The sequence below is a fragment of the Castor canadensis genome, chromosome 3, assembly GCF_047511655.1.
Source record: "Castor canadensis chromosome 3, mCasCan1.hap1v2, whole genome shotgun sequence".
In the NCBI taxonomy this organism is placed as follows: domain Eukaryota; kingdom Metazoa; phylum Chordata; class Mammalia; order Rodentia; family Castoridae; genus Castor; species Castor canadensis.
Genome location: NC_133388.1, coordinates 156195977 through 156209109, shown reverse-complemented (window position 1 = coordinate 156209109; position 13133 = coordinate 156195977). Strand labels below are relative to the sequence as shown.

General features: G+C 38.2%; 1 protein-coding gene across 5 annotated transcripts in view; it reads right to left on the bottom strand.

The window, feature by feature from the left end:
* The window catches only part of Esrp1 (epithelial splicing regulatory protein 1), a 55237-nt gene that overhangs the window by 17729 nt on the left and 24375 nt on the right, over positions 1–13133 (bottom strand). For 4 of the 5 annotated variants that reach the window (XM_074068856.1, XM_074068857.1, XM_020178226.2 and 1 more), the window contains exons 11-13: positions 11756–11974; positions 9302–9500; positions 5920–6088 (exon numbers count right to left, since the gene is read on the bottom strand). In XM_074068856.1, the coding sequence (XP_073924957.1) occupies positions 5920–6088; positions 9302–9500; positions 11756–11974 (587 nt within the window). The remainder of the gene's footprint in view (positions 1–5919; positions 6089–9301; positions 9501–11755; positions 11975–13133) is intronic. The other variant, XM_020178224.2, reaches the window with a different exon arrangement.

The following is a 13133-nucleotide window of genomic DNA, read 5'->3' as shown; positions in this document are numbered from 1 at the left end:
ACATGAATTTTATATCATAGCTGTCAGAACTGAATACTACATATGGATTCTGGGGTTCTGTTAGTTCTCCTTGAAGGCCATTGAGGTTTTTGTTTTGGGGCACAGTCTATGTACCCCATGCTGGCCTTGAACTCAGACTATTTCTGCCTCAACCTCCTGAGATTGGGATTATCGGTATGGGCCACCATGCCCATCTTTTAGACCTTTTGTCTTTAACTTTATTATGTCTTAAGTTTCAGATTCTCATGTTCCAGTATATTACTTCTCAAGTGTATGTGCTGTCAATAATATAACAAGCTTCTCCAGGTCTGACATGCACCACTTGAAGAAAGTGTCAAACAACTATGCAAAAACTTTGGAACAAATAAATCTTCCAAGAATCTATTTTATGTAAATAGCATTTCATACAAGTATTTTTGAAAAAGATTGGGAACCAAGTATACTCTGGTTATGTCAAAATTACAAAAAATAAACCCCATATTACAATTGCAATATTTTATTCTAAATCCATAGCAAAGTGAGACTTGCCAATTTAAAATAATTGCTGTACAAAGCTAGATTTTTATTTGAAAACGAAACCCTACACTGGAAATTATATGAAAGTAGTCTCCTTGCTTGATTCAAAATAGAAAATGATCACACAGGTGAGCCTCTTAATAGGTTTGTGGAAAAAAGATACTTAATATTTTAATGAAAAATGTAAGTTAAGAAACAAGCAAAATGTAGTGTGACCCATGGTCTTTTTTTTTGGGTGGCACTGGGGTTTGAACTCATGCCTCATGTTTGCTAGGCAGGCATTCAACCATCTGAACCACTCCACCAGTCCCTTTTTTTTTTTTGAGACAGGTTTCTCTGTGTTGCCAAAACCAGTCTCAAACTCTTGGGCTCAAGTGATCCCCCTGCCTCAGTCTCCCAAGTAGGTGGGACTACAGCTCTGCATAGTGCACCCAGGTGATGCATGGACATTTGTGTTCCTTGACAAAGTAACGAAGACAACCATTTCTGGAGATCCACATTCAAAAAGATTTTACCACACCATTTTTTTTTTTTTACTAACAAATCAGAACTCTTCTCTAGAAGCAAACATTTTCCGACTTCTTAGTTACCATTGGCAACCTTTCCAGAGTGCTTGCTAATTATTTTAAACTTGAAATGAAAGTTTTCTAATAAGTCCATTTTTATTTTGGTGAAATTAAAAAAATACTTTAAAGCTGGAGTCATAGCTCAGCAGAACACCTGTCTAGCAAGCCCCGAGTTCAAATCCCAGTACTCCTTCCCCTGCCCAACAACAAAAACTTTAGAAGACCATATAATAAAGAATATTGAAAGTTATAAATCTGTGTTGTTAATGACTTTTTACAGACAAAAGTCAATTCTTCTTTTTTGGACAGAATAATCTCTTAAGGACATACCAACACCCAGGAAAAGTTTAAAAATTCAAAAGGGCAGTCTAGACAACATAGATTACCAAGGTTGTCATTTGTATTTATGTTTCAATGAAAATTATTAGTCCTTTAAGAATAAAGTGCACAACTTAGAGGTATGTGACACAAAAATAGTTAAGTAAACAAAATGACCTTTATATTTTGTTTTACAATGTTCTGGAGGGTGGGTGGACACAGTACAAGAAGCAGTGGAAACAGATGAAACAAGACAGGTGACATCTGCCTAGCAAGTGTGAAACCCGTATTTAAACCCCAGGACTGCAAAAAAAAAAAAAAAAATCTATAGGGATTTTTTTAAGTTTTGAAAAGCACATACAATATGATCCCCATTTTAGAAGAAAAAATTCTTAGAAAAATAACCAAAACTTATCAGGTTTGGGGTTGATTATTTTCCTTAGCTGGGTGTAGTGGTGCATGCCTGCAGTCCTAGCTAACTGGAGACAGAGAAAGGAAGATCTCTTGAGTCCAGGTATTTAGGCCAGGCTTGGCAACATAGGGTGAACATGACTCTTAAAATAAAAACACAACACAGAAATACAAGAATTATCTTTTTCTTTGTCCTATCAGAAAACTTTTAACAGGGAAATTAGAAAGTAAACTGGTTGCCAAATGTTACCACTGAGATAAATTAGGGAAAGTTACATGGGATCTCTCTGTATCATTTGTTACAGCTGCATGTGAAGGGGCTGAGGATGTAGATCAGTGGTAGAGCACTCGCCTAGCACATGCAAGGCCCTGAAAGAGAAAAAAAACCTTCCTGTCTGACAATTGCATGTGAACTTATACTCATTGCAATAAATATTTTAATTTAAAAAGTAAACTGAGCTGGGTGCTGGTGGCTTACACCTATAATCCTATCTACTCAGGAGGCAGAGATCAGGAGGATCTCAGTTTGAAGCCAGTCAGGGCAAATAGTTCACAAGACGTTATCGTGAAAAACCCTTCACAAAAATAGGGCTGGTGGAGTGGCTCAAGGTGAAGGTCCTGAGTTCATGCCCCAGTACTGCAACAACAACAACAACAAAAAGTAAACTAAGGGCTACAGGCATGGTTCAAGTGCTAGAGAGCCTACCTAGCAAGTGTGTAAGCACTGAGTTCAAATCTCATTTCCAAAAAGAAAAAGTTGGTAAATTGAAACAGGAAGGATTAAGTGTTCAAATCAGTAAACACAGGCATCTTGCAGATGGTGATTATCTTTCACTTCAATTGCAAAGAATTTCAAATAGAACACAATAACACTACACAACAAACCCAACAATGCAAAATGCATTAATATTATTAACTATACCCATTCACTGTCGAGGAACAAATAAGATGATTTTTAAGAAATGGTTACCTTCCCAAAAAAGAAAGTGTTCTCTCCACCATACACCTCTCACATGAATGAGCAAATAAAGCTTTATGCATGAAACAGATCAAACTTTGCTTCCCCGCTTGGATGCCTTGAGAAGATGTTACCTTGTCCTATTTATAGAATACTACAAAAGGCAGGTAAGGTAGGTGGACATGAAAGGACATCTCTTTCTAATTCTTCTGTCTTAGTTATGCCATGGGTCACTGGCCTCATCCAAAGGGGAGGGAAAAAAAATCCGTAAGGTCCATAAGGAGAAATGGAAACTCCTTGAGGGATACCTGCCTTCATTTCACTTGCTCTTTAAGCTGCTTTTGTGACAGCCACATTTTCAGACTGGTAGGAACTCATTTAACAATAAAACAAATAGCCATTATTGGTTCATGTTTTCGCTTTAAATGTTCCTCAAGTAACCCAAATCCTTATACTATCAGAACAAATTCACTAGAGAACATGTCTTCACATTGTCGAACAAACCAAGTTAGAGGAGATCAGAGACAAAGGCCCTTTACTTCTAGCAGTGGGAGTTGTTTAATATCACTGACTGCACAGGTGCAAATTCTGTCAGCTACATACACCTGAAAGAGTCCATGCTTTATTAACCATAATATTTCTAGTACAATCACACTTGCAAGGTGCTCATAGTTTTCTCGGTTAAACTGAAAGTTAAAAACATTTAAAATTTAAATTATTGTAATTAATTTACAGGAACTAGTTTTTCTGTGCTCATAATGCCAGCACTTGGGAGGGTAAGGTAGGAGGACATCAAGTTCGAGGCCAGAGGCGGGTACTGAGACACTTTTCTTTAAGACACTGTCTCAAAAGAAAAAAAGGGGGGGGAGGGAGGGAATTTATGATTTTAATTTTTGGCTGGGTTTGTAGCTCATTTGTAGAACACATTCTTAGCAGGCAGAGGCCCTAGGTTCACTGCCAGGACCCAAATAAATGTTTTAAATAAAATTTTACCCTTAAAAGAGACAGAGCCTCTGATTCATATCCCTTTTTTGGAGCCTCAAGTATGCCACTTCAGACTCTCCTACCTATCAGAATAGGCCAAAATATACCTGAATGTTGACACAACACAGGTTTGTCAATAGTCTTAGTAGCACTATTGTCACATAAGGCTAAAAATGAATGTTCTGTCAAAAATGTAAAATGTTTTGTTCTTCAAATTTGCTTTTTAAATTACTTCAGGCTAAGATGCACCACAGTGGTAGAGGACTTGCTTAGCATGTACAACTATGAGTTGTAAAAGATTTAACATACAGGGATGGGGCCAAAATGATAAAACCATTTAAGATATGAATGTCACCCCTTTTTGCTTTTGGGGCTTTAATTCAACACTCATGGTTTCATTTCTAAGAGATTCCTTTTTGTGATAGGGCTCAGACAGTTATTCAGTAATAGAACTGGTTACTGTGCAAGTGTACTGTTGGTCTGAGAAGTGCACCCGGCACACAGAGGGATGCTGCAGTCCAGCCCTGACATTCTGATGACATAAGAAAGGTAGACAACGACATTCTGTTTAACCAGAGGTCACTAGCAGCAAGTGATTATCCCAGAGACCAGAGGTAACAGAATTGTGTTGGAGTAGTTGCCCGACTTGGTACTAACCATGAATAGTTACTCATATTCTGACCTTTTTTTTTTTCCTTTCTGGTGCTGAGGATCAAACCCAGAACTTCAGTGGGGGCTAGGCAAGCACAATAGGGCAACCCTGTGGCCTTTCCACCCCTTCAAAGGACAACAGCTGACAACTATCTTCCAAATCTAATTTCCCAATAGAATATACAATTATTTTCAACAGCACTGATATTTGAAAAACTCCTAATAACCAAATATAATTAAAAGAGACTCAGCCGGATATGATGCACAGGATCGGCAGGTATAGGAAGGAGGATGGTGATACAAGGTGTAAGAAAGACACTACCTGAGAAATAACTAAAGCAAAAAAAGGCCTTGGGTAGGGGAGGTATATGGGGGGGCAACCCCCAAGTAGTAGAGTACCTGCCTTATAAATGCAAGGCCCTGAATTCAAACTCCAGTATGGGGGGGAGTGCACTACGTGAGACCCCAAAGTTCTTGCCCCACACTGGAAACTCTGCACTGGAGGAAGAATAATACAATCCCACTTAAAAATTTAGGAATCAGACAGGTTAGTTCCAGGCCATTTATCAGAAGCCTCACTCATGTACTCATAGAGGCACTCAAAACATTTAGTCTAAATAGCTTACGCTAAGAAAAAGAAAAATCCTGGTGGAAATGGTTTTGCTTCCTAAAATTCTGAACAATACTGCCTTTACCAAAGTAAATTTTGACATTAATAAAGTGAACTGGCTAAACAAAGATATTGTAAGATTTTGTTGAAAAACAATTGATAGAATGAGAGGTCATTTCTTATATAACCAAGTTAGAATCACAGGCGCAGATTGAAAAGGGACACCAAAAACGTGGTCAATCCCATTTTGCTTAAAATTAAAATCCAGAAAGTTTGAGTGATTTGCCCCAGTGAGAAGCAGTGAAACTAAAACTCAGCTCCCTCTCATCTCCCTAACCGACAACATTCTATTATACTCTCCTATCTCCCAGAAATTGACTACCACCAAAAAGAAGCAGAGACTTAAAATATGTATCCCCTAAGAAAATATTGAGTAACTTAATTCTGGCTTTATTTATAGTAAAGACTTAAGGGGAAAAGAATACAAACCCTGGAAAATGTAAAGCAACAGTTTTGGGTTTTTTTATTCTAGGTTGACATGAGTTCATGCTGCTTAAAAAAAACACAATAATTTCCATTATGAATTTTTCTGTCTTGTGATTCATTTCCATGACACTGACACCCTATCTTAAGGTTTACAGTACCACTAACATGGCCCTGTGATAGGACTGCAAAGGGGAAGGTGAATGCATAGGCACCCTAAAAGATTATGCTACCCGTATGTGGTTAAGAAATAAACTTTTTTCAGTTTATCTTGAAACAACTTCTTGGTCAGAGATATGACCAGAAGCTGTAGCCTGCTAACCTTCAGTGTGGCAGACAATATTCTTTTGTGTACTCAGGCACTGGCTATCAAAGGAGTTCTTTGTTTCTGTCCTTTCTTTGCACTTCCTTCAGAGACTTACCTAGGATAGTATGCTGTGTAGTTCATGAAGAGCTGAGTGCCTGCTGGGTAATATGCCGTGGAGGGCTGCAGTGCTCGTGGATTCAGAAGCACAGAGGGCTGATAAATGGCAGCTTCTGTAGGAATCACAGCTGCAGGAGCTGGGAATGTGTAGGAGGGAGGAGACAGGCCTAAATAACCAAAGAGAAAGTCTTTGAGACACATTTGTAACAGCTGACACATGTGTGTTAACACTAAAGACATGATGGCACTTTTCTACCTACACATTTTAAAGGAAACACTATCACAGTTCTTTACATCATCCCAATCAACTTCCTTTAGATTACAGTTTTGTCTACCCTGCAGTAAAATAAAATGGAAAAGGTAAGATAAAACACCTTACCAGGTATTATGCCAATCTGTATCTTCAGACTAGTAAACCAAAATCCAACATGGGACACATCCATGAAGAAACAGATGTAGAAGACTTCCCAAGAGTCATCAAAAAAAATGGGCCCAGGGACTAAGGGTGTGGTGAAGTAGGATAGGGTATGTTTAGCATGTGTGAGGCACCGTGTTTGATCCCCTAACACCACTGCGTGTGTTGGGGGAGGGGGAGAACGGACTTCCTTTGTCTTCTCTTATCCCACATCTTCTCTGCACAGAAACTCCCCTAGGTTGGAGCAGTTGTGGGGCACTAGCTTTCACACGTGTGATGAGTACAACTAGCCAGACCATCTGCACTGAACAGAAAAAATAACTGAGAAGCTGACTGGCTTTGAGTCCTAGACATTAAGCCTCATCCTAGAACCACCAAATTCTGAAAATAGTAGAGGCCCAAGGGAGAACTTTCACATGAAAACCTCCAAGATGATTTCTAGTTGTCCTTTGTTCTTATGAGTTTCTCTATTTCTATGGAGATGAGTAAGACAAGTTGAATACAAGTATACAGATGAAAGGCTAATACTGATATCACATTCGACTTGGAGTGACTCTCTTCCTTTCCTTCCTTCTTTTCCTTCCTTTTTCTTCTCCTCCTATCCCTTCCCTTTCCTTTCCTCATTCTTTTCTCTCTCTCTCTTCCTGGTTCTGGAGATTGAACCCAAGGCCTTATTTATGTCAAGCAAGTGCTCTACCACTGTGCTACAACCCCAGCCCTTTGTTTTTTGTGACAGAGTCTTGCTATGTAGTCCAGGCTGGCCCTGAACTCTGATCCTACTACCTTAGCCTCCTGAGTGCTAGAATTACAAGCATGTGTTACCATACTCAGCTGTGGGTACCTCATTCATACTCACCAAAAACTAGGCTAGATGCTAGTTACCTATAAAATTTTAAATTATGTTCTCTGGCCTTAAAGGACCCACAGAAAATCTAATAGTACAAATTAAGAGGCTAGTGTATTACAGAAAATGATACAACCTGTGCACATATTCTCAATATCAACCAATTCATTATAGGACAGTCCACACAATGAAGACAAGTAATAGTAGGTATAAGTCCTACAACAGTAATTAAGTCTGTTCTGCTTCAAAACAAAGAAAGGTAGACATTTTTTACAACTGAAGAGCTTATGCTGCTAAGATGTGGGCATTCCTAAAGTGAAGGCACGGCTCTTACATTCCTATAAAAATAAATAAATAAGGTGTGTACATGTATAGACCACAAAAATGAAATTGACTATAAAACATTCCTTCTTAATGAACTTAAGTGGCAAATGTTAACACATCAGCAAAACTCTAGCAACAAGAAACTCTTCAGTGGGAAATGTTAACCAATCATTATTTTAACTGTTCGGCTTTTGAGATAGATTTTAAAACCTGCCATTTCTGTAAGTTTTGTGGTCATTGTTTATTTAGGCAGTCACCTAAAGTATGGTGGCAGGAAAAAGTTCAGTAGAACAGACATAATAATAGCATGTAAAAAGTGGATTTTGGATTTTCTGCTAAAAAGACAAATTTACAAATTTTGGTTAAAATTTTTGTCTTTGTTTTTCAGAAAGTATTAAAGGTAACCAAAGATACAGAAATATATTCTTACATGAAACATGGGTTTACATTTTTTTTCCTTTCTTGGAGCTTGTGAGGAAAAAAGGGAAGAAATGAAGAAAGTCTGTAATAAGCAGTTTTCCACCAGAAGAGAAGTAAAAGGATATCACAGCAGAAAAATTGGGGTCGTACATGATGGAGAAATTCCTCTATCTCACAATATTTGATACACTGTCACTAAAGGATATTATAAAAGCCACTAGCATTATTCAGTGGCTTACAGACAGAAGACACACAATTGGATTACTTTAAGATATTTTCTTAAATGCAGTCATGAATTTTCAAAACTTTATACTCATTAATGATCAACTCTTAGATATTCACCAACAGCAAGCAGCAGATAAATGGATTATTAAGCATTTAGGAATTCCAAGGGGGAAAAAAGGATTAAGCCCCACCAAATGTTCTCAAATAATGCTTTATCAAACAGCTTTATTAGTAGTATGGTCATGCTTACTACAAAGTAAAGCTGAAGTTCTATAACTGCCCAGTTAAATGGAATCAAACATACAAATCTAGTTTACTTTTTCAGTTAACTTTGAACTATATTCCAAGTACTATTTCCTGACTACATACCCAACATGCCTAACAAGGTATGTCTTATATATAGGTGAAAACTGCGTAAGAAAAGACTCAAGTTTCAACATTAGGTTCCCAAACGTTCCTTAGCTGCTAACTAGGACTTGATCTCTAGGCTACAGGGCTTATTCCTCTCAAACAGGATTCCAGATGGCTTGCACCCATTTGCCAATGAGCAAGAGCATGGCTTGGAATTAAGCACTGATCCTGTGATCCAATGGAAACTTTGGCTAAATCACTTACGCATTTACATATGCATACTTTTTTTTTTTCTGCTAACTTGCTCATTTCAGATATCCTGGACAACAGTACGAATGCTCTTCCAGGTTATCATTTTCAAAATATAACTGATGCTCAAAAAGTTAAAAATTCAAAATGGGCATCAAATCATCCTTTGTAAAGCTCAAGGTATTAAAGGAAATGAAAAGGATTCAGTCATACATATTTTACCTTTAAATGCGTATTAATTTATCTACATAGCCAGGTTGCCTCCCAGAGTCAGTGCTTATCTGGAGCACACTAAGCTTCAGAAACCAAGTGCTTATCACTGGAAAAGCAAGAATATAATTTGAAAGGAGGTATTTGTAGCATCTTTAATTATGGGTGTCCACAACCAAGGTCTTAAATGATTACCAGATACTACTGATTTCAGATGGGAAAGCCTTATGTAACCACCTCGCCTGCCTCAGAAAGAACCAGGGGCACAGAAAGTCATGAAAGCAGCTGAAGCACCTACCAGCATACAGCGTAGAATAGCGCCAAGACCCAAGAAAAACTTACATGGTAACTTACATGGCGGTGGGGATAAGCCATTTCGATTTAAAGTGCCCCCCATTAACACAAAGTTCATCTCCTCAGCTGAACACTGAAAGACTTCAACATATCTGTCCTTCATGGTTTTTTTATGACACTTCTGTGCAGCCATAAATGCTCTGTCCGCAGACTTCATCTGGATAAAGGCATCTCCTGATGGACGGCCCTGAGTGTGTGGGGGAAGAATAAAAACAAAAGGAGACTGTCTCCTTCAACAAGGAAATAAATGGTTGCTTATAAAACATGCAAAGTGACAATCACCCATTAGTACAGACATGTTTAGCCGCAAAATCTGGGTGACAGTGTGAGCTACTGAAATCTGATTTGAGTTTCATCCCTTTATCACCAGAATGGCCCACAAAACCTGGAAGAAACAGTTTTGAGAGCTCACAAGTGAAAGTGATCCTTTTTTGGTTTCTGTTAAATTAGTATCAGATTTACAAAGTTTTGAAAGAGTCTCCTTGTGACTGCAGTTTCAAAATATAGGATTGTGTATTAGACTTTTTTCCCTTTTGAAAAATCCGATTAAACCTCACTGGATTGAGAAAAGCTAGGAACAGAACCAGTATTAGAACTTTATGTGTCCTCCTACAGGAAGCCAAACAAACCACTTTTCTCTCTTGGCTCTCAGTCCTCGTCCATCATGGACCTGCCACATCCCTTTTGCTTTTCCTCCATCTTCCCCCATCCCTGAAGCTGGTGTTGGAATGTAGCTTGGGGTAAACAACTAAAAAGAAAAGGCACAGTGATGGGTGGTGAGAGCTGTACCATCACTTTTGCTTGGAAGCCATTCTCTTACCTCCTGTCTCTGAGCTCTACCTTAAACTTGCTCAAACAGGTGATGTTCAAAGTAAATTTTTTTTAATCAGTAGTGTTTGCTTGGTTTTACTTAATGTGAGCATTTTGTAGGAGAGAAAAAGGTAGAGCCAGGTTCTAGGACTGCTTTCCTATTTTATAATTTCTTCTCAAAGTCTCTTAGGAAGAATTTAATCCAAATTTTTACCATGCAAGTTACCATAAGAGTTACCATACCAGGGATATTAGCAATGAACCCAGTCCAGATGGACCTAACATCTTCAAGGCAGCTAAGAGCTTGTCCATCATCAAAGCAGCATTTTTATCCAGTGAAATCACAATAGGTCATGGAGGTCAAATGAGAGGCAAATCTGTCTACTGCTGTTAATCAAAGAATAATGTCCCCTAGGAAAAATGATGGCTCAAAAAGAAATAATTCCCTGGGGATGCTGACTTGTGGGGGATTTGATTCAAAAGGACTCCCACCGGTGAAGCATGCTAAGACGGCTGTGAGACAAAAAGGTATATGGCTTGATAACGACTTAAGAGTTAGAATGAGCATGTACTAGTATAGAATACAAGGACTCAGGAAGTTTTCTGATTCCTGACACATCCTTTCTAGTTTAGACTAAATTGCACTCATGAAAGTGCAATTTAAGCTTTTCTTAAAGACTTAGGGAAAAACTAAGAAATATTTGTACTCTATTATTAGAAGACAACACTTGAACACAGAAAGAATAGCAAATAAGTTTTCCAATACTCAACTTTCTTACCTGGTGATTCAATACCATGTGAACCCCATGTGTACGAATATCTGTGGAAAACTCCCCCAGGAAGTTAAATTTTGAGTTAAATTTTATTTAACTCAAAGATGGAGGAGTTGAATTTAAGATATACTGTAAGCACGTTTGTAAACGTCACTGTATCCCCAACACAACAATAATGTAATAATAATAATAATAATCACAAATAAAGTAGCACCAAGCTATTTGGAAAACTTTTCTCTGGCATACTGAAAGAATTCAGTTTGATTTTGGTGGACATTTATGAACAATTCATTCCTTAATATAGGTAAGTGCCTCTAAGCCCCATACACTGTTAATAGGGGACATAGATATAAGTACTCATTGAGTGTGCATTCTACTGAATATAATTTAATGTCTAATATAAGTATGAAAAAAATTGAAATCAGTAATTTCTAAACACTCTGAAGGCTATAGAGGGATTCAAGCAGTAAGAACGCCTCCCTAGCAAAAAAGTCTGTGGTTGAGACACAGACATGCTCGTTATGTATTATCTGTCACTGCTCTCACACCAAAACAGCAGAGTTGCAGAGTTCAGTAGCTGCAACAGGAAAATTTTGTGTACACTAATAACATATTTGGCTCCTACCTGATGTACTGACAAGCAGATGGGTGTATGTGATGAAAAGAATCAGAGCTGAATTTTAATTTGAATAAGAGCATTCTTTCTGGAGTATATCCTAAAGACTTCCTGTATTTACGGTTAAAGCTTTTCTTAAAGACTTAGGGAAAAACTAAGAAATATTTGTACTCTATTATTAGAAGACAACACTTGAACACAGAAAGAATAGCGAATAAGTTTTCCAATACTCAACTTTCTTACCTGGTGATTCAATACCATGTGAACCCCATGTGTACGAATATCTGTGGAAAACTCCCCCAGGAAGTCCAGGATATCCTCTATTGTGGCCGCATAGGGAAGACCTCGAAGGCGTATACAGTCTCTAACATTTGTAGGGTGCACAAATTGCTGAGGTAGTACTGGAATAATGGGAGGGGTTGGAAGTGGAATGAGAGGGGCCGAGGAGAATCGATTCAGCACCTGTTCTCAAAGCAAAACAGAAGTGATTTAGAGTCTTGCTACTCCTATGCTGTCTGCAGGCCAGCTGCCATCATTTGGGAGCCTGTTAGAAATGCAGAGTCTAGGAGTTGGCGTGTATCTCCATAATAGAGGACATGCTTAGCACGTACAAGGCTCTGGGTTTAATATCTAGCACAAAGAGACAGAGACATGCTGCCTGAGTGCCACTCCAAAATTACAAAATATGAATCTGCATTTTCACGGAATCCTCAGACGATCCCTCAGTGCACTGAAGTTTGAAAAGTATTGGTGAAGGAATTCATGCATTTCAGCTGGAAAAGTGAGATACCCACTTTTGTCTAATCTATAAAACATACATAACACACGACACAGGGATTTACTAAGGCCGTGTCTACCTGGACAAATATATCACTACCTACCTTAAGACAAGTACCCTTAAAATCTGAATTTATTAAAAATCTGAATGTATCGCTCAAAGTGCACTTACTTCTGTAGCAATTTATTAGATTTTACTTCACTAAGTACATAATGTTCTCCTTAATATTGTCTTCACACTCTACTGCAGACCCAAGAAAATAAAGACAATGACCTAGTAAAAGAACCACAGGTCAAATAACAACTTTGAATGATATAAAAGCACAAGACAGAATGGCTAGACAATGAAAAACTAAAAAAAAAAACAAAAAAACAAAACAAAACAACAACTTGGTACCATAAAGTTAAATAGTAATTTAATTTCCATGTGAACTTGAGGTAGTCGTCAAGACAAAGGAACTTCAGTATCTTTTTAGATTCATGGAATTCAGCTATCTTGACAATGGATGAGCCAGGAGTCTCATGTCTATAACCCTACCTACTCAGGAGGCAGAGATGAGGAGGACTGCAGTTTGAAGTCAGCCTTGAGCAAATAATTCAGGAGACTATCTTAATACCCAAAACAAAACAGGGCTGGTGGAGTGGCTCAAATGGAAGAGCACCTTCCTAGCAAGTGTGAGGCCCTGAGTTCAAACTCCAGTACAGCAAAAAACAGAGAGAGAGAGAGAGAGAGAGAGAGAGAGAGAGAGAGAAAGTGAGAATGGATGATGACACAGATACATTTCCAAGAATTGCTCTAGGCAAAATACGTATTATAAGTTTTTGTCCACTTTTGTCTAGTTCA